This window comes from Maniola hyperantus, chromosome 2 (genome assembly GCF_902806685.2).
Source record: "Maniola hyperantus chromosome 2, iAphHyp1.2, whole genome shotgun sequence".
In the NCBI taxonomy this organism is placed as follows: Eukaryota; Metazoa; Arthropoda; class Insecta; order Lepidoptera; family Nymphalidae; genus Maniola; species Maniola hyperantus.
Window position 1 is genome coordinate 7763865 of NC_048537.1, and position 21540 is coordinate 7785404.

General features: G+C 37.1%; 2 protein-coding genes across 2 annotated transcripts in view; both read right to left on the minus strand.

Annotated features, from left to right (window-relative positions):
* The window catches only part of LOC117991537 (major facilitator superfamily domain-containing protein 12-like), a 66738-nt gene extending 46444 nt beyond the window's left edge, over positions 1–20294 (minus strand). The window contains exon 1 of the mRNA XM_069503645.1: positions 20250–20294. Coding sequence (XP_069359746.1) covers positions 20250–20278 — 29 coding nt within the window. The 5' untranslated portion in view covers positions 20279–20294. The remainder of the gene's footprint in view (positions 1–20249) is intronic.
* Positions 10688–21540, minus strand: part of LOC138403366 (uncharacterized) — a 33396-nt gene continuing 22543 nt past the window's right edge. The window contains exon 2 of the mRNA XM_069503663.1: positions 10688–10707. The gene's annotated coding sequence lies outside the window, so the exon portion shown is untranslated. The remainder of the gene's footprint in view (positions 10708–21540) is intronic.

Here is a 21540-nt window from a genome sequence, read left to right on the forward strand (position 1 = left end):
ACTCATCACATATACAATAGTCGAGACGGCACGTTCGCTAAGCAGATGTGCGGGGCAGATATCGGATAACTCGCGAACTTTTCACATTTCCCCGTCGGCACATCGCGACAATCTGGCTCCTGTCGCACGTCGTGAATTAGATATGGTCTAAACAGGAATAACGAGCTTTTGCCTCGCCTCCGCGGCAGCTCGCCCTGTTAGATATATAACCTACTTATTTTATGAATTTGAAAATTTGTTCCATCTACGTTCCGAAATTACTTTACGGCGAGCGCTCTCGATGTGGCTTATTTGACCCTATTTCTTGTTATTGCCGATGGAATGTGGTGACAATATTTCCGACATTTTTTACAGTGGTAAAGTTGAAAATACAATCATAACTTTTGTACACTTGAGGCTTGCTAGTGTTAAATTGTGAAATGCACAGTGCATCGGTACCGTATCTACTGACATTTTTTTGATCATGAACAAACACATTTATTGGTGAGCAAAGATGCAGATAAAAAGAAAGGCGCCATATTTTTATTGGACTTCCACATGACATCGTACTGAAATGCCGTATTAGCTTCATGCAGTAACTGATGTCATTCAATAAATTAACATAACCGGCAATTGAATTCGGGATCTCTTTGTAATTTTCCCTATTGATCGAGAGCGCTGTCAATTGTTTAGTAATTTGAATTTTGAGCTGTATGATCAATAACATTGTTTTACAATGACAATAACAATTTCATTAGGAAAGTTGTTATTTACGCCTGCTATCCGTTTTGCATAACGATTTCCGAATAACTGAAACAATGTTTGGCTCTTAGGTTGCGAACACATTCGCCTTAAATAACAATATTGCTTATAGGAGATTAAAATTAAATGAAAATAGAATTGCCTGACGTTACGAGAAGATGCAAGCTGCAACTAAAACCGCACACTTAACCAGTGTTGAGCAAATTTAAAGTCGCTAGAGCTGCAAGAGCTACAAGATCCACATGAATTTTGCTTTACCTACTTACTAAACGCAATGAGTACCTAGATACCTATTTTGCGAGCTGCTCAGTGCCCGTGCCAAATAATTGTGGCAACGACTGTTGATGTCTTCGATATTTTTATGTTAAAATGCTGAAAAAAAATTGTAAGAAACTCGGCAGTTGCCAGCGGCGATTGAAGTCACAAATCGTGGTAATGAATAAAAGGTTATAATATGGTGCTATGGTGAATGCGTCACACACCAGCCGCATTACAGTGCAGCGGCACAGTCGCGGCCCGTTGCCTCTGAATTACTGAACTTGACCGCGCTGCATTGTCCACGACGCGCGCGGGCGCGGTCACGTCCTCTGCCTTTGTTCAACATTACAGCCCGCTGCACTAATCCCTTCTATGTTTATTTGCGGGAACTATACTTATTGTTCAGGTTTTTTAGCAAATCCTGTGGTTGTTTCGCAAAATTAACCTTAACCACGAGAAACCATAATGTTTAAGACAACCTATTATGTTCTAAATAATGAACAGCAGACTTTGGTGTTTATTCAGTTGCACACTAAATTACATATTTAATTATGATAAGTCTATTTTTTTTGATAGACTAACAATTGTGGCACTAATTTTAAAATTGCAAATTTAGTTTACTTAGTTTAGAGCTATTGTAAAGTAAAACTAGAATTAGTGCTATGTCCTACTGAGCCTAATGCCAATTTGTCTAGGTTAACAAGGCACAAAGATGACTAGATTTTGAATTGACATGGTTTTATTTAAGTGGACTGGAATTGATCGTTGAACTTTAATGATTTGAAACCTTTGGATTAGAATACAACATAATTTTCACGTCTACTTAATACTAAGAAATGTACCTACCTACTACTTAGAAGAATTGTACTAAATATGTACTAAATAAGAATTTAAACAGGGATCAAAGACAGAAGACAGCAATACCTCAGGACAGCTTTGACTATGGTCGGTATGGAATAAAACTCTGCCGTCTTAACTAAAAAGACGTTAACTAATTGCAAAAAATATTTTATGCTGTTATCGACAAAAAATGTAAGAATTTTCAAAAACTAATATTTCAAAAAAAATGCTATATAGGACCGTTTATTTTGGTCCTACGCAGCATTCTCTTTTTGAATCATTCGTTTTTGAAAATTCACATGTTTTTGGCTATTTAAAAAAACAACAGTCGGAGCACAACATTTTCTAGATTTTTACGTCACAAGACGTTAAAAAATCTGGATATGGCGCACGGCGCGCCTACTCGTAGGTTCTTAATTATTAGTAGAGGCTAGGCGGTTAAAAATAACTATCATTTTTTTATTTATACAAAATATTATCTTTCTTATAAGTAGGTATATAGTAATTTGACATAATAAGTATAAGACTAAAGGCAGGCTCTTTCAATTTTATGATACCTAACTTTCAAAGATGGCGGAAGGGACCGATAGCTGGCAATCGCAACTTTCCCTGATGTAACGAGTCGTTTGAACGGAGACACCGCCATTTTGCCCATACCGGAACCAGGTATCGTTGACTTCTGACCCTATTGCTTTTGAGATAACAAAATGTGTTTTTCAAATTTTTATTCAGTTACAGAACGAACAAAATGTGATAGAAAAGAAACGTGACATGGGGCGTTAGACAGCAGGTAGGTAGCCGCGTTCTAAGTGCAAGTCCCCGTACAATAATTACTACTTACATATCATTAGCGTAGCTTCCATAGTAAAAAGAAATCAGTACGTCATACGCACAATATGATAGTATCAGATAGTAACATGGTCCTTATAAACTCTGTGCTGGATAGGTAGTAGGTACCTACTTTAGTAAGTACCTGTTAGGTCCAAATCTAAGTCAATTTAGTTCCTAAATTGCCCCTGCCATAAATTTGTCCCGTAACTCTCATTTGTAACATCACTACGCCATCACCACGGCAAGGTAAGTCAGAAATTATAATAAGCGTAATCTAGCGATTTATTTCACAACGATGATTCGGCATAATATATACTTCGTTAAGTATATCCATTCGGAAACTTGCGATTGCTTCAAAGCTTTTATCGTAATAAATATACAGCGTGGAACACTTCATAGAGACATGACTCTATGCATGATTAACAAACACTTAAATGATATGGAAGCTCTATGATTATATTGCATGACTAGTCAATTATTGTGACAAGCGCAAACTATAGATTTTCGAACGCCTGCAGGCGGAAAAGTTTCATATATGTTTAGTGTGCTTACAGACGACGTATTGTAGATGGCATAGTACCAACATATCTATCGTAAATCATTCACGACTCAGTTAGGTACTTATTAATTTTTCATGACGCCATTTTTAGCAGAATCTTACCGCCGTACTCAGAGTCGCTAATCGTTACTTAAGTTTGAGTTAAAACGAGACAGATTTATGTGAGAGATATAGCTCAGTCTCGTTTTACTAAACCTAAGCAACGATTAAGCGTCTCTGAGTAGGTACGGCGGTTAGTCTTAGATTTCATGACAATAGCCCGTAGCCCGCAGATCCACTACGTCATAGTACATACAAAGAATTAGAAGATTTTTATACAAATAAACTTTTTAAGTATACGGCTTTTGAAGTGAATCTACGGCTAGTTGAGAAGGCCCTTTATAAAAAGAACAGTAAGGAAATCGAGTAAGTAATGTTTGTTTTAAAGTTTAGTTTTGCCCAGTCGGCAGAGTGCGTTTAGTCTTAGCCGACCTTCATGACCCGTTCAATCAATTCAACGCCGTACCAGGGCCGTACTACCTGCGAGAAGTATAATTTACGCTTCCAATAAGACCGACGTTGTTCGAAATGACCTATAAATTCGCTTTTCTTATGCTTACAGCCACGTTGAAATTGTTATTCATGTTTATAAATTACCTACCTAGATAATATTATGAATACTTAGTAAATGCTTATTATGTTTTATAGTTAGTAATGCTTTTTAATAAAATGTAAAGTTTCTAGTTAGATTAAAGATTAAAACAGCACATAGAGATATTTTGTAGAGTTTTAAAGCCTCTCACTTTAACTACTACTTAAGTAGGTTATCCACGAAAAATAGCTACTTTTAACTTTATGTGTAAAATTTCATGTCAAAAGTACGATTTTAGTCCTTGTTCGTGCCATAGACTTTTAAACGTTGACAATTAGTTTCGATCGACATTTGACATTGACAATTGACAAGTGACATTATTTTAAAGGTGAACCGTACTTGACCCATAGAGTTAAAATGGTGCGTGAGGAGTCATTTTGTACGGACTATAAAGTTGCTATCATTGTCATGCCAATGGCAGTTTCTGCAAGTTTCACTTGCTAAAACTAAGCAAAAGACTTGCGCAAGTATTTACACAGGGCAATAATTAGTGACGTGCAATAGATCCAATAAGTATACTTATAGTAGATTCATTTTACAGTTCGACGAACGAAATGAATAGGCATAGGTACATCATGTAATAATAATAGCTTAGCATTGCCTTTAGTAACCCTAGGTTGAGCTGGATGTCCTTTTAGCGTGCCACAAGGGCGTCGACCGATCACCTGCCATTTAGCGTTTGACGACCCATTTTTATGCAAATTATATTATTTTCGTGATTATTTTTAAAGTTTTTCGTGAAAATAACTTTTCAAAATGGTTTACGAACATGCATATTTCTTACAATTTGACATTTTTATTGCGCAAAAACTGTTTTAATTAATTATAGTAATATTCTTTTAGGTAGGTAATAAATAAGCTAAGCCCCCTAGCTAAGCCTATATTTTTATACGCGGGGCGGGAGCGCGCTCGCAGGACTAAAGGTCTGTACGCACCTAAGCTGCGCTGCGCGTCACTGCACGTCGCGGCACAGAGCGTCAAAATATTATTTCTATCATTTTGTATGGCGCATATCGCACTAGAGCGGCGCTGCACAGCGCTTCAACCCGCGTTGCCGGCCGGCTGGAAAATATTGTGAAGCGCAGCGCAGTAACGCTCTGTGCAGCGACGCTAGTGCGACATACCCAGCGGCGCGTCGCGTCGCTTCAGAATGCGTACCGCGCTCGGATAAGATACACGCGCATCGCGTTAAGCATTTAATGTACAGGCGTGATAGACCTCAAAATAAATAACGTAGTTTTAACTTTTGGCACATGACGGGTTCTTAGAAGTATATCCTCAAAATGCCCAACCACTAGGATGTCGGCTTCCACCCTTTCCCTCTTCACTGTCGCTCATCTTGCGACGTTGTTGCTCGTACGCGAACGGGCATAGAAGTGACGCGCAAGTGACGCGAGCTGCCGCGTACTGCAGTAGGTACTAGTGCGGTAGGTACCGTGAGTGGCTTGAAGTGACGCTTTCTGCAGTCGGACTGCAGCGGCGCGCAGCGCAGCTCAACTGCGTACAGACCTTAACTGATTTCTGATTGGTTGAGCGCGCTCCCGCCCCGCGTCCCGCAGACGATCAGAAGGGTCAAGCTTACAGCGGTTTACCTATAAGTAGGTATTTATTTTGTGTCATTCAATCATTTGAAAAATCAAGTCATTAAAAATTCCAAATGGAAGCACCTCTTTTTAATCATCTTGGAGTTGCGACATAACTTTAATACATTCTGAATTTTAAAAATTAAAAAAACAAAAGCCTGAATGAAAACAATAAAATATTACAATCGCAAAAATGGTGGTTCGTTGTTAATCTCAACGCGGCCTTTCAAACCATTATTACAGCGAGAAACTGGGTAAATGAAGCCGTTCTGTTTCCCTATCTTTATGACTTAAGAGCCAGCGCGTGCCAGACCTTCCTTATTTTATAAAAAGCTGAAAGTTTAGTATTGTCCCCAACACTGGGAGGAACGTTTGTTTAGATCATTGGCGGCTTTGGGAGATAACAGGTAATAAAGGTGTAAAAAATCTTACGTCAAAGTATACGTATATTACGTAAGTATATAGTCAATTTTTTTTATATTTTCTTCAGAATAGTATTAGAAATCACGTCATGCATTGCCAGACAGTATACACTTAGTGTGATGGCAACCCCCTGTCAGACACCTTTTCCAAACAAACATCCAAACAAACGTTCCTCCCAGTGTTGGAGACAATTCGCAGAAAAACTATCAGCTTTTATAAAATAAGGAAGGTCTGGCACGCGCTGGCTCACTCTCTATTACGTTGTATGCAACGTTTACTTGACAAAAAACAAATAGAAAACATTAAAGCTGCTCTATAATTACACTATTGTACCTAACCGCGCTTTTGTTGCGTATTTGAACAAAAAAGCTCTTTAACTTTTTCGTATATTTTAAACTCACTTTGGAATATCCTGATTGCTTTTTATCTATAATTTTAAAATGTATAGCCAACCTGACCTTATTTGTATAATTCTTCCGTCCGTCCAGTAGTTTGAGCTGTGCTTTGATAGATCAGTCAGTCAGTCAGTCAGTCCGTCAGTCATTCAGTCACCTTGTTTTCTTTTATATATTTAGATAACTTGAAGCCACTTTCAAAATCTACTATGCAACTTGAGCTGGTATAGCAGTCAAGTATGATACAGCTCCAAGATAAACTTGCACATACAAAGCGGAGAGGAAGAAACTACTAAAACCTCGCAACTTAGTCGAAGTTAAAATGAAAGCTAAAACCGATTCCGCTGTCAACTTTAGATACGCGTCTAACTTTTCTTAAAGTCGTGTTTTAACAGTGCCTCTTATATGAATTTCATCGAATAATAATATTGTAGAATATTATTTTAAAAAGATATAAGGGTTTGGGTGGGTGAAGATAAAAATGTGTTTTGGGTGTTTGTCCAACAAACAACCTTTTTCGCCAAGTTTATTCTTCTTTCTGCAGTTTTTAGGGTTCCGTACCTCAAAAGTAAAAAAGAAACTGTTATCGGATCACTTCGTTGTTTGCCTGTCTGTCTGTAAAGAAAACCTATAGGGTACTTTCCTTTGACCTAGAATCGTGAAATTTGGTAGGTAGTTAGGTCGGTCTTATAGCACAAGTAAAGGAAAAAAATCCGAAAACCGTGATTTTATGGTTATATCACCGAAAAAAAAACGTGTTCATAAACAAATAATTATTTTTTTTATTTTCAAAGTAAGATAACTATACCAAGTGGGGTATGGCTTTACCTGTACATTCTGAAACAGATTTTCTTATTTTTATGCATAATAGTTTTTGATTTATCGTGCAAAATGTGTAAAAAAATACCCGAGTACGGAACCTTCGGTGCGCGAGTCTGACTCGCACTTGGCCGGTTTTTGTTAGTGTCAACGTTTCTTGATAATATTTTTCGCGGTTTTCTATTATCTCTATTTTTATAATAATATGTTTCATTGATTCTTCCTTAGATTAAAAATATGCGTAACAATTCATGGACTTTTTTATGGACATTAGGGTAAATAAAGTAAACAAATGCATAAAAAAGATGTTTAGATACAACTTTACTTATCATAATCATCATCATGATCAACCTATAGCTGCAGGCTCACTACTGAGCTTCTATGTAAGGTCACAGAATACATAATATAAAAATACTATGGTAAGGTTATAAGTAACATAATCATCATCATCATCATCATGATCAACCAATAACAGGCTCACTACAGAGCACGGGTCTCCTCTCAGAGTGAGAAGGGTTTTGGCCATAGTCTACCACGCTGGCTATGTGCGGATTGGTAGACTTCACACACCTTTGAGAACATTATGGAGAACTCTCAGGCATGCAGGTTTCCTCACGATGTTTTCCTTCACCGTTAAAGCAAGTGATATTTAATTAATTAAAACGCACATAACTCCGAAAAGTTAGAGGTGCGTGCCCGGGATCGAACCCCCGACCTCCGATTAGAAGGCGGACGTCCTAACCACTAGGCTATCACAGCTTAGTAACATAATAAAGGTAAAGAATAAGTACTATTATTTAATATTAATGTACGGTCATAACATAACATAACATAGGCAAAGAATACTATTGCATAATTTAGTATACCATCTCTGTAATCCGTTTTATGTACCTTTTGGATTATTTGAGCTTGAAATTTCTTTAAGATTTTCCCAGCTTTTGTATTCGATTTTGCTTTGCTAACGTGCATTTTACATAAAGCAATTTCTATTCGATCTTCGCGACCCATTTAGAGCGAACTAGCAACACATTAGTTGAGATTATGCATCTAAAGTATTCCAGGCATATATCAGCACATTGTCGGAACACAAAGGGGATGAAATGAGATAAAGCTCTTCACCCGAATACTGGCGCGGATAAGCTTTGTGGAGACGTAAAAGAATCTTGTATTTGTGGCTGTAAATAGGCCACCCGTAAACTATAATCTTGGCGTCAAATCTGTAGATATTGTAAGGGCTTAGTGCAAGGAATAGATAAAAGTACCGAATAGTAAGTAGCTTGGTAGATTCTAACATATTTTTTAAATTTGATGACAAGTTTGCGCTTCATTGCAATGTTACTATTTTCCTTGATATGTAGGTACCTATTGCAGTGCTAGTATGGGCAATGTACATCTTATCAAACTCAAACCTAATAAATTTATTTATTATTATATATATATAAATTTATTTTTTTCGTAGTGTCTCCTATTGCCTATTTATATCGGGCTATTGTATAGAGTCAAGTTTAGATAGACGTCAAGAGACTTAACAAAAATTAGGGTTGAATTTTACAGGCTTTTATGCACTTAAGTACTTACATTTAAAAACCATTAACAAAAAAGAAAACTATAGAACATTTACCTACATTTTCACTTCTGTATCTCTTAAAACAACTGCAACTACAAAGCCTACTTAACCATCAGCAGCCCAAGCGCAATGAGTGTGAAATATGTCTATTGCGGTCCAGCGTGCCTAAGTACCTACTTGAATTAGTAGCGGCCAGTCAATACTTGGGTTGCAGGTCGTATTCGAAATTCAAGTCTCGTCCTATTATTTTTTCTGTTATGCACATAGTCACTTTGCCACTACTAATATTTTATGCTCAGGAAGTTGCTATTGAGTTCATGTAAGGCTCTGAAGGACATGGAACAAAAGGTATTAGACAACGTATTTGGAATGTGCGAATAGAGTACCCTCCATTGTCTTATTAATATTCATACTGACACCTAAAATCTGCGTTCGACGAATTGCATATAAATTCTCTATGGATTTGAGGTAGCTCATGCATTTTATAATGGGCGCTTAGTCTGCGAGCTAAACTCATTGTTAAACTTTGCCATTGTCCATACCTACTTAATTATCGTCTGCCCCTGTAATGACGGCTAGTTTGGAAATTGGAATAGCCAGTCACTTATCAAAAGTTCGTATAGAAACTATTATCTAACGCCTAATAATTGAACAGGAGGGTACCTTGGTAAAGTATAAACTAGCTTGGCATATTTTATGGCCTGTGGGTTTACCTATTCTATAGACAAAGAAACGTATGTTGGAATGTAGTTACAATACATTATACTTAAACCTTCTTTATCTTTAGGAAAAAGATGTAGTGTAGTATGATATTAAAAAAAATATTAAGTAGTTTGAAAATTAAACGATTTACACAGAAAACTGCAACTGCGTTGCAACTTTGTTTTATACTTAGTAGGTACTAGGTAGATATTCTAACAAAAGATTTGAAGGCAATTGTACCTACCTATACGTACCTAGTTAATTAGTCTTATAACTGAGCTATAAGCCCATGTTATTTAATTTAAGTGGAAAATGTTTCAACAACCTGTAACCTTTTATTAAATTCTGTACTTTAGGTCAACACCTATAATGACGTTGGGAAATTCTAATTAAGTTTAACCTGAAATTGTAAATCTAGGTTTACAAAGGCATTCAATTAATACAGAACTAAATATAAAGTTATATTTTAGGGTGTGGACATTGTAAATTTGTATTTTGTATTATAAATTTGATTAAATTAATTAAATATCACTTGCTTTAACGGTGAAGGAAAACATCGTGAGGAAACCTGCATGCCTGAGAGTTCTCCATAATGTTCTCAAAGGTGTGTGAAGTCTACCAATCCGCACATGGCCAGCGTGGTAGACTATGGCCAAAACCATTCTCACTCTGAGAGGAGACCCGTGCTCTGTAGTGAGCCGGTGATAGGTTGATCATTATGATGATTATTTTGTGGGAGTTTTGTGTCAAAATAACTGGAATATGTCTTTTAACAAAAATAACTGGAACTCCTTATGGAAATTGAAAAATAGGTAGGTACTTGTCACAAAAAGAAAAGAACAATGTGCCTTCATGTCCTAAAACAGCGACTTCTTCCGCAGGTACAACTCTTTGAATAAAGGTCGCAACTGGGAAAATTTGAATATAGGGAGAAAATAAACACTGGCATGCCTACTAGATGCTGTCAAAAAATGATGATTAGCTAATAAGAATACATTACCTAATCAAACTAAAACTAAAGTTTGACCTTTGACCACGTTTGTATCAATTCATTTAAAAAATTGGCCGTCAGTGGGGACTGCCGACAGAAGTGAAAACTTAAAGTATGACATAGTTTTTGTAGATTTTCAAATTAATAACAACTGTAAGTATAATAAAAAATAATGTAAATTAAAACCATTAACATTACTTACTTTAGTTTAATCTATCGGTTTTTACCCGACCGTCCTAAAATCGCCCATCACGCCTAGGAGTTTTCACTTCAAAAGTTATAATTTCTAATGTAACTTAATTTATTATCACTGTGTAACTACAATTTTGGTACATGAAAAATAAAATAAATAAATAAAAATTGTCTTCTTTCTGTCTAATCAAATGAACAAAAAAATTCTGTTAGAAACTCTATTCGTAGGTTTAGTTTATCAGCTAGATTATGTCAGTTAATTTCAAACCTAATATACTTTTTACACTTCCATGCTATCAGATCAGGTAGATACTAGGTATATCTAATGTGAATCTACACTTAATGGCAAAAATACCGTTCACCTGACATAACATTAATGATGTAATTCGCCTAACGGTTTGAATCACTAATGGAAGACTAGCATCTAACACGGTCGTCATGCAGTAATATGCCCTAGTTACTATGATTTGCTCAAATTGCCCATACCTACTTAGGATCATTCGTTTGACCTAGTAATTTGAACTTCGTGAATTGTCGTGTTGTGTTGGAGACACGTCAACTTCATTTACACCGAGGTTTTGTGTAGAAACGTTTAGATTCAGATTACATTTTGATAATATGTACTTAATGCTGGATAGAAGCAGGCAATACAGGCGTTACCTTGAGTAAGTTCACGATATAAAATACAAGGAACCACAAGCTTAATTCGTGGTAAGTCAAAACAGACAAATCTGTACAACGTGCAGCATGGGATATGCACCGTACGCCCTCCCAATATTAAGGAAGCAAGAAAAGCAGGCAATACAAACCACTAACACGCAACACCACACAAATCTCTCAACAGGCCGAGATGGCAATCGGGGTATGAGGCGGGGGGACGCCCCGCACACCCGTGCGTCACCTGAGCTATCTCGCACCGGGTTAGCGCAGGGGCTGTGCGGAGCCTTCCCGTCCCGATTGCCATCTCAACCTGTCCCGTACTAAACGTTTCACTCCGACACCGGAGCATCATCAGGAGATGTAGACTTCGAGTCTTATTAAGTTCGTGGTTCCATGTACTTATTGATACTTTTAGTTTATCTTATAGTAAGTATACCTATACTTATTGTAAGTACAGGTTGTCTATTTTTCAATATCGGTGAGTTTTATAACATCCCTATTTAACCTCATTTTGATACTACGTGTGGGATAAATTCAGTGACTTTACGTTTAGGTTACGATCTCCTGTGTAAGCTGTTATCTCACTTCCCCCAGCATCCTGGCTATTTATTTGAAACTTTATTTTTATATCTAACATTTTTAGCTTCAATCGATTGTTAAAATCTTATTGGGGGGGGGGGGGTGTTACACACACTCTAATAAAAATTTGCACTACTTTAAAACATCATATTTTACAAACGGATCTAGAAATCGAGAAATGATGTTCCCACACCCATAGTATTTTTAAAAGACCTATTCAACGATACCCCACACTATGGGATAGACGAGAAAAAAAAATCATCCCCACTTTACATGTAGGGGAGCTACCCTAAAAAATTATATTTATCACAATTTCATTTCACCACTTTTTCGGCGTGATTATATTTATACCCATGCCAAATTACAGATTAACCGAAGACGGACAGACGGACGGACATAGCGAAACTATTTAGGGTTCCTTGTTTACTACGGAACCCTCAAAATCTTTAGTTTTTTTTTGTAAATCCTAAAGTGCTTAATAATAGGGACAAATAACAAACAATTTAATACAAAAGGTCTTTACGTGATCGCTTTACAAATTCTTGTTTATTTGCGACAGTAAGTTTGTCAGTCCTTGGACAATCAGTGGATAATTAGATATGCATCGATAAGCAAGTCGCTGAACTCGTTAATGCACTTTCTTTAATTAAGTCTTCCATCTATTTAGATAAGCCAGTCCCTAGAATGTCTCTTTACATTTGTAGTCTGTACGAGCTATCGATTGCACGGCCAGTTAATTATTTTGGTAGTCTTCACTTTATCAAGATCGAGTTTAAACGTGTATTGAAACACAATTAAACGTAGTGGATTCATTAGACTATAGGTTTTGCATGAGAAGCTGTGATAGCCTAGTGGTTAGGACGTCCACCTCTTAATCGGATGTCGGCGGTTTGGTCCCGGGCAAGCACCTCTAACTTTTAAGCTGCTTTTAAGAGTTATCTATGTGCGTTTAAGGTTTTTTTGTTTAAAAAAAGAATATTAGCCATGCTAATCATGACTAATATTCCCGTTTCCCCTCCAACTAAGCGTAAAGCTTGTGCTAGGAGTACCTAGGTACGACAATAGAGCAACGAGTGGGGTTTGAACCGGCCACCTTGCGGAATTCAGTCCGCTCCTCATCCGTTGAGCTAGTGAAGCTCGAAGTTAAAATATATTAAGCTCGGAATTAAATAAGTATAACATTGTGAGGAAACCTGCATGCCTGAGAGTTTTCCATAATGTTTTCAAAGGTGTGTATAGTCTGCCAATCCGCACGTGGCTAGCGTGGTAGACTATGGAAATAAATAAATAAATGAATAAATGACTATTTATTTATTTATTTTATGGCCAAAATCATTCTCACTCTGAGAGGAGACCCGTGCTCTGTAGTGAGCAGGCGATGGGTTGATCATGATGATGATAATGATTAGTCATTCATACGGCCATCTACCGAAGCACCTACCATCTAATTGACCCCATAGGTTTGACTAAATGATTTTGTGGTCACGCAAAGCGGTCAAATAAAACCGATAAAATTGTAACAATAATCGATTTGAGCTTAAAATAGTTTTATTTTACCAATATCACGGCAAATTGCGAATATAGAGTAGAGTAACAAATCACTGTAGAGATTTTATCTTTTTGCATCATACATAAAACATTAGGCGATAAGCAAATTGAGCGTTATGTTTGAAAATACAACGTTAGTAAAATTGGATTTATTATTTTTGTAATAATCAATTAAAGCTACCTAAAGTTATTAGGTAATAATGTACAGTAACTATTACGAACCTACCGTTTATGATAAAAAATTTGTGGTACCTACAAAGAAGATTTGGTCGCATCTTCGGTCATCCATACATTCCATAGCAGATCAGACATCAGAGCTCCATCAAGCTACGATTTTAGATAAATATCTAAAGTCCGCGACATAAGGCGTATAAGGCGGGGGAACGCACCGCACACCCGCACGTCACCTACGCTATCCCGCACCGGGTTAGCGCGGGGGCTGTGCGGGCGTGCGGGGCGTTCCCTCCCCGATTGCCATCTCGATCTGTCGCGTACTACTACTTACCCTTACTTTGTTCTAATTATGAAGTAGCTTATTGGTCGCGACCACGTCGTGACTTCGCACAAATTTCAAACCCCTATTTTACCCCTTAGGGGTTGAATTTTCAAACATCCTTTCTTAGTGGATGTCGACATTATAACAACTATTGCATGCCACAGCCCGATCCGTCCAGTAGTTTGAGCTGTGCGTTGATAGATCAGTCAGTCAGTCATGTCAGTCAGCTTTTCCTTTTATGTATTTAGACGTAGACGCAGCCCTACTGATTTATAGATAAAGTATAGATTATTCTACCAGTTAGTAGCTAAGTTTAACTTGAGAAGCAACTAGCGCCAGATATCTCAATGATTGTGACCACAGAGATGTTTACTTTGCATCGAGTAAGTTGAAATGGATTAATTTGAATTTAGCCACAGACGTTTTAATTTAAATTCTCTTGAAGTTAAACGAATACTTACTCGAAATGCTTATTAACCTATAAAACATTGTGGTTTAATTAAACCACGCAAAAAGTGTTTCATCCATCCATCCATCCATCAGCCTGTTTGCGTCCACTGCTGGACATAGGCCTTTCCAAGAGCGCGCCACCAAACACGGTCCTCCGCCTTCCTCATCCAACCGCTCCCCACCACCTTCTTCAGGTCATCGGTCCAGCGGGCGGGGGGTCGTCCTACACTGCGCTTACCGGTACGCGGTCTCCACTCCAGAACAAAAAGTGTTTAAGTTATTTAAATTAGTTTTCATAGCGGCCCGAAATAATAACCATCTGAGACATAAATGTAAAAATAAAAATTAACAGACCGGAAGCTATTAATGTTTACATACACTTGCACGTGATTTCATATTATTATAATATTTATTTTTGATTAAATATAAAATACTTAGGTAGGTACTATATAAAGTTAGAGAAGTTCGGAGGAAAAAGAAAAAAAAATTATATTATATTTAGATACGTACTTACTAATTTTTTTTCAATCTAAAAATAAAAATTAACAGACCGGAAGCTATTAATGTTTACATACACTTACTTGTACGTGATTTCATATTATTATAATATTTCTTTTTGATTAAATATAAAATACTTAGGTAGGTACTATAATAAAGTTAGAGAAGTTCGGAGGAAAAAGAAAAAAAAAATTATATTATATTTAGATACGTACCTACTAATTTTTTTTCAATCTATCCACTCACAGAATAGCTTAGAATCCTTCAGTGGACGATGAAGAGAGGTAGGCTTGAAGCAGGTATATTATCTAAGGATTAAATCAAAATTGAGGAAGAATGAAGGAAGGACGAGTCGCAAAGCTAAAGTGGCAATGGGCGTTGTATACCATAGGTCGGATCTTCGATGGACATTGGAGGCCCAAGGAGCTGGAGTGGCTACATAAGTTGGAACAGACGACATCGAATGAGTCGCAGGGAATCGGGAGCACAAATGGCACGAGAACTTGGAATGTGGAAATTTCATCATGGGGCCAAGAGTGGGTTTTGCTTCTATCAATTAAGATGACGACGCGCGACGCGGGTTGAATTTTTTAATGAAACATTTTTTAGACTGCTCGCGAATTCGCATTCGTGGGAATTCCGGAAAATACGGCATTATTCCGTGGCATTATTCTATTGTTATAAAGGAAACTGGTCAGAAGAATTTTAGCTTTCAAGATCCAAGCCTTTGGGATGGGCGATAATGAGTCAGTCAGTGAGTAAGGACTTTTCTTTTTACTATAGGTATATAGATTTTCCAATTGATTACACTTTTGGTTTTATTAAGTAAGTAGGTATACTTGAATAAAACCAAAACAGTGAAAATGTAAAACGAATGTCCGTTGATTTCAGCGTTTTTCATCCACTCTATAACAAATTATCCAAACAGAACGTATATGCGTTGGACAGAAATAGTGGACAATAAAGGTTAAATGTAATCTGATCGCGGACTTTAACAATGCTCTGGGGACCGACAATGGCAATCGGCAATGTAACGTATGGCAAGTGTATGCATTTTTAGGGTTCCGTACCTCAAAAGAAAAAAAAGGAACGCTTATAGGATCACTCCGTTGTTTGTCTGTCAAGAAACCTAAAGGGTACTTCCCGTTGACTTTGTGTTCTTGAACAAATAATTAGTATTCAACTTTCAAAGTAAGATTACTATACCAAGAGAGGTATCATATCATACCTCATACCTGTACATTCTAAAAAAGATTTTTATTCATTTTAATGCATTATGGTTTTTGATTTATCGTACAAAATTCGAAAAAATACGACTGTAGTACGGAACTCTCGGTGCGCATGTCTAACTCGCACTTGGCCGGTTTTTTACACAATCGCGCACATTCCCATTTAATTGCTCTTTAAATTAGCCGGAACGATGCATGGTCGCACTAAAAAGGATTAATTAGATTCTCATTTGCTAAAGCCTTAAGGTAATAAATACTTCTTTAAACAATACGGAGAAGGACTATTTTTATTTCAATAGCGTGCGTTATCTACAGAAACTGTAGATCTACCTACTGCTAATTTAGGTAGGTAGGTAGGTACTTGGCCAGATTTGCTCTTGATATTTCTGGCATCAGATTTAGTATAACTTCGTATTCATTTTAAGAGCCTCACATAAAGTCGCCTCAAGTTGAGGAGAAAAGAACACGATAAAAAAAATCGGTCAAGTGCATATCGGTCACGTACGCGAGAGTTCCCGTACTATCATAATATAAGAAACTAGCTTATGCCCGCAGCTTCGCCCGCGTGGCCTAGATGAAACAAATGGCATTTTTTTCCAGAAACAAACATTATAACATCAGGACGCGCACCCTGAACAGCACCGAATAACACATATAAGCTTCCAACCCCCATTTCATAGTCCGATAGGACAGCAATCTAACACCACTGCACCGGCGAGAGAATGGATCAGACGCAGGGCCGAGCGACGCGACGGCTTACCCTTTTGTAAGAATTTTCACAAGAAAAAACTTTTTTATTTTTCACCCGGACACATGATCCGCAGCTGATATTAGTTAGCCACTGGACGGACTAGCTTTCACAACAGCTGTAACTGTACCCTGAAAGGTTATTTTAAAATCAGTTTTGTAAACAAAACAGTCCACGCAGTACCAATTTTATTTTTCCATAGAACATAAACAGGCGTTTGATTAAAAATTGTTTATTGAGTGTCGATATTGGTCGGCGCAAGCCTCCGCCGGGTCAGTAATTAGGCCGCCCGCCCGCCATCCCGAGCATGCGGTGCGCGCCCTAAAGCCGCCAAAATTTGAACACAAGTTTTGTTCGTTATTGGACACAACTAGTCTTTTATCTACACTTACAAATCGGGTTTTATTTTTGGGTCAAATTACGTAGGTACTTTTTACAAAGAGGCAATGAAAAATAACAGGATTATTGAAATAATCAAAATGATTGTACCTAAATCAACAAAATATAGCCAGATATTTTTCACCATTCCGTATTTATATTATAGGCAGGTAGTAAAAAATACGGAATGATGAAAACTATCTGGCTATATTTTGTTGATTTTGCATTTATAAATTAAGCAGTATGGATGCAACAGCCAACACCAAAAGTTTGTGTAAAAAAAATTGCTTAAAAATCACGATCATTTACAAAATAAGTATACCAAGATCCCAATACTTAGTGGCATCTTGGTCTATCTGTCTTATTTTCTGAGTAACAAAATCTGTGCGATAGAGTAGTGTTTGTATGTACTGCCAAACACCTTCCATTTCCGTTATTCTCTGCCAGACACTTTCTTCTTCACTCTGGGCTGGTTTCCGTCTGTTGTTCATAAAGTGCATTTAGTGTCAATCACCTCATACTCTGGGCCTTTAAATTTTGTCTGGTAGATGTTTGGCCCCTACGATTGTTCTGGCTGCTTACAAAAACTAGTGAAATTGTTCCATGAGTATCATATTAAAAAAATTAAACCTCAGACTCTAAGTAACATTAAGATATATTTTTGCCTGCTTTGCGTCTGACTGGTTTTAATTTGTGATATTTAATTGCTTCAAACGCACATAACTTCGAAAAGATAGGGGTGCGTGCCTGGGATTAAGCCCCCGATCTTCTGAATAGAATGCCATAGGTTATCATCGCTCATTTTTTCTTGATATAAGTAAAGTACTGTACGTAATATGAATTGTATAAAGATATTTCCAACTCGAAACGCGCGTAGGAGCCACGATACTGGCGTCGCGCTTCGTAGTGTGACGTGCTTCATTCGTTGTATTACAAATCGTACCTACACGTGTTCAGTGTACCATCCTTCCGTGCTGCTGCCATCGGGCGTCGCTGTTCTCTCGCTTTGTGTATGTGCAATGCATTCCATTTCCATGCAAGATCTGAAGCTGTAATAACTTTTTCTTTATAATAACTTTTCCTTTTATAATATGCCTGCAACCTCAACAATAGAAGTAAATGTGAATAGCAAAATGTAAAAAATAAAATCGGCCAAGTGCGAGTCAGGCTCGCGCAACGAGAGTTCCGTTACCTACTACAGTCGTATTTTTTCGACATTTTGCACGACAATTCAAAAACTATGATGCATAAAAATCTGTTTTAGAATGCACAGGTGAAGGCCTTTTATATGATACCACACTTGATATAGTTATCTTACTTCGAAAATTGAAAATACTAATTATTAGTTCATAACCACATTTTTTTGTGTGATGTAACCACAAATTTACGGTTTTCAGATTTTTCTCCGAATGTCTGTTATAAAACCTTCCTACCTGCCAAAATTCATGATTCTAGGTCAACGGGAAGTACCCTGTAGGTTTCTTGACAGACCGACAGACAGACAGACAACAAAATGATCCTATAAGGGTTCCTTTTTTCCTTTTGAGATACGGAACCCTAAAAATGAATGTAAGTATATGCGCGGCAGCCATTGAATCATCTTTTATATGGAAATAGGGCCCATAAAATGTAATAGTTGGTGATTCATATTTCTAGTAACTACTAATATTTATGTGGAAAATGGTGTTAAGTTTTCCAGTCTATCTAAAAGTTGTACCTAACTGGACAAATTCTATTTTTTAGGAAGCTTTATTATCATAGGACTAGTGCCCTAAGCAGTGTAATTCTTAGTTTTTGTCTGTCTGTCTGTTCGCCCATCACGCTGAAATAACTGAATAATTTTGAATGATGTTTGGTATATTTATAACTAATCATTTGGATTATCATTAAAGATAATTATTATTCCAAAAACAATAGAGTTCGTTTGGGATAAGGGATGATTTTTTTTGTCGATGTTACTCCATAGATGCGTAAAATCGTATCAAAATTCTTTGATATAATCACCGAAAAACGTAGCAATCCTAAAATTATAATGTGTTGATAAACAGGATAATTAGGTATGTAAATATATAAATATGGCTGTAAGTTGTTAGCTCCCTTTATTTCAATATTACTAAAATAATACGTCTTAAAATCTGTGCCTTTTACATGCTTTAAGGAAAAACCGTTATGTACGTATCTATACTTGAACGTAAAAGCAGGAACGTCAAGTTCGCCGGATAATTAAGGAATGCTTAAAATAATTTATAGGGACAAATTACACCGTTAATCTCGTTACTTAAGCTAGAGTCAATTTAGTTAATACGCATTTGCTATTAGAGTGTCAGTCGCGAGGCGTAAATATTTTATTCATGATAGTACTTAACCATTAGTATCTATGCATAATATACCTACTACATACGTGATAGGTATAATATCATATTTTATTATGATATAATTATATGTTCGATATAAACAAATTAAGGGGCTTTGTAGATTTTGGCCTGCCTAGTAGTCCGCCATTTTACTTTCTTCCAAAATAACGGCCAATAAAACCTATATTAATCAATAGCTGCTGCTGGCATCAATACAACCAAAGTGTCACGTTTCCGACATTAAACTATCAAAGTAGTATTTGCGGCTCAGAATAAATACCATTGGTAGCGTCATCAGTAGGTAATACAACAGTCTAGCCTAGTTATATCTAGTTATATCAATTATTTTCAAGGATATAACTCAAGTTATATACAACTTTGACGACCTCCCTGGCGCAGTCGTGAGCGCTGTGGTCTTATTAGTGGGAGGTCCCGGGTTCGATTCCTGGCAGGGGTTTGGAATTTTATAATTTCCAAGTCTGGTCTGGTGGGAGGCTTCGGCCGTGGCTAGTTACCACCCTACCGGCAAAGCCGTGCCGCCAAGCGATTTAGCGTTCCGGTACGATGCCGTGTAGAAACCAAAGGGGTACGGGTTTAATAAAAACTGCCATATCCCTTCCAGGTTAGCCCGCTATCATCTTAGACTGCATCATCACTTACCATCCGGTGAGATTGCAGTCAAGGGCTAACTTGTATCTGAATTAAAAAAAAAAAAAACTTAACTTTCGCGAAGTTTTAAAGCTATAGGTGCCTACATTAGAAAGTAAAGATACTCACAGCTTTACAAGAAGCGTTAAAATATTCATTACGCTGGACTTAGTTGCTCTCTGAAATGTAATAAAAAGGTTTTGAAACAAAGTTTAGTATAAAAAATGAGAATTACTGAATTAGTAAATCACTACTCACCATAGCTTTAAATTAGTCATGGCAATGAGTAATATAGCGTGACCGTGAAGTATGGTTGAATCAGCAAAAAGAGTCTCTGAGTGGCAAATTTGTTGCAACTCCGACGGATATCGCCACGTACCACTGACTCAGTACGGAGACAGTTTTACTTTGACTTTCGAAACGGCATCGCAGCGGCAAGTAAAAAAAAGATTATGTAAGAAGACTGACATGAATCATTGTTAAATTGTACCTATACGCTTTTATACTCGCATTGCTCTAAAATCTATACATAGGTAAAAGCGTTCTAGATGATACCCGTGCCTTTGTCAGCGTGGATTTAGGTATTTCAAAATTACCGTTTGAGCTCTTTGATATTCCGGGATAAAAAGTAATCTATGTCCAGTCTCTGAGTTGCAAGCTGCTCATAAAAATCGGTTTAACGGACGACCCTTTAGGAACCCCATGGGTTTGGGAACTCATTGATTGTCCAGGACAAAAAGTAGCTTATGTCCGTCCTCGGGATGTAAGCAAATTCTGCACCAAATCTCAAAAAAACCGGTTAATCGAATGGGCCATGAAAAGCTAGCAGACTGACAGACAGACAGACACAATTTCGCATTTAAGTATAATATTATAGTATGGATATCGAGCGTATTGTGATTTGTGGAGTATGGATATGGAATTTGGATAGATTATGAATTTATGTTGGTGCCTAAAATTTGAACATTTTGAAGGTTGGCTACCACTTTATCAATAACACCCACCCGTACAGCCGTTATTAACAGGAATTCAGCTATGGTAAAATGTCACACACACATTACGTATTATCATAATCATCGTTAGAAAAATGTTATTATTTTCTAATGAGGAAGGCATCAATTATTGGCAGCAATTTTTTTCTGGGATTTTATACTTATGAACAAATATAATATCGCTGTCATTCTCAGTAAAGGAAATTAATAATATCATTACGTTACTTAGTAAAGGATATTACTGCTATTTATAAGTGGAGGGATGTAATTTATATCGAGTTGGCTGCACATTCGTGGCTAGGTGAGGCAATAAGAAACCCAATCCTTCCCTTTCTTTGGAACGCAACTCGACCGCTGCCAAGCACTGGACCGCAGGCGTGTTTTTAGTATTCCGTAAACAAAGTTCTAACAAACGTTTTCCGCTTTCG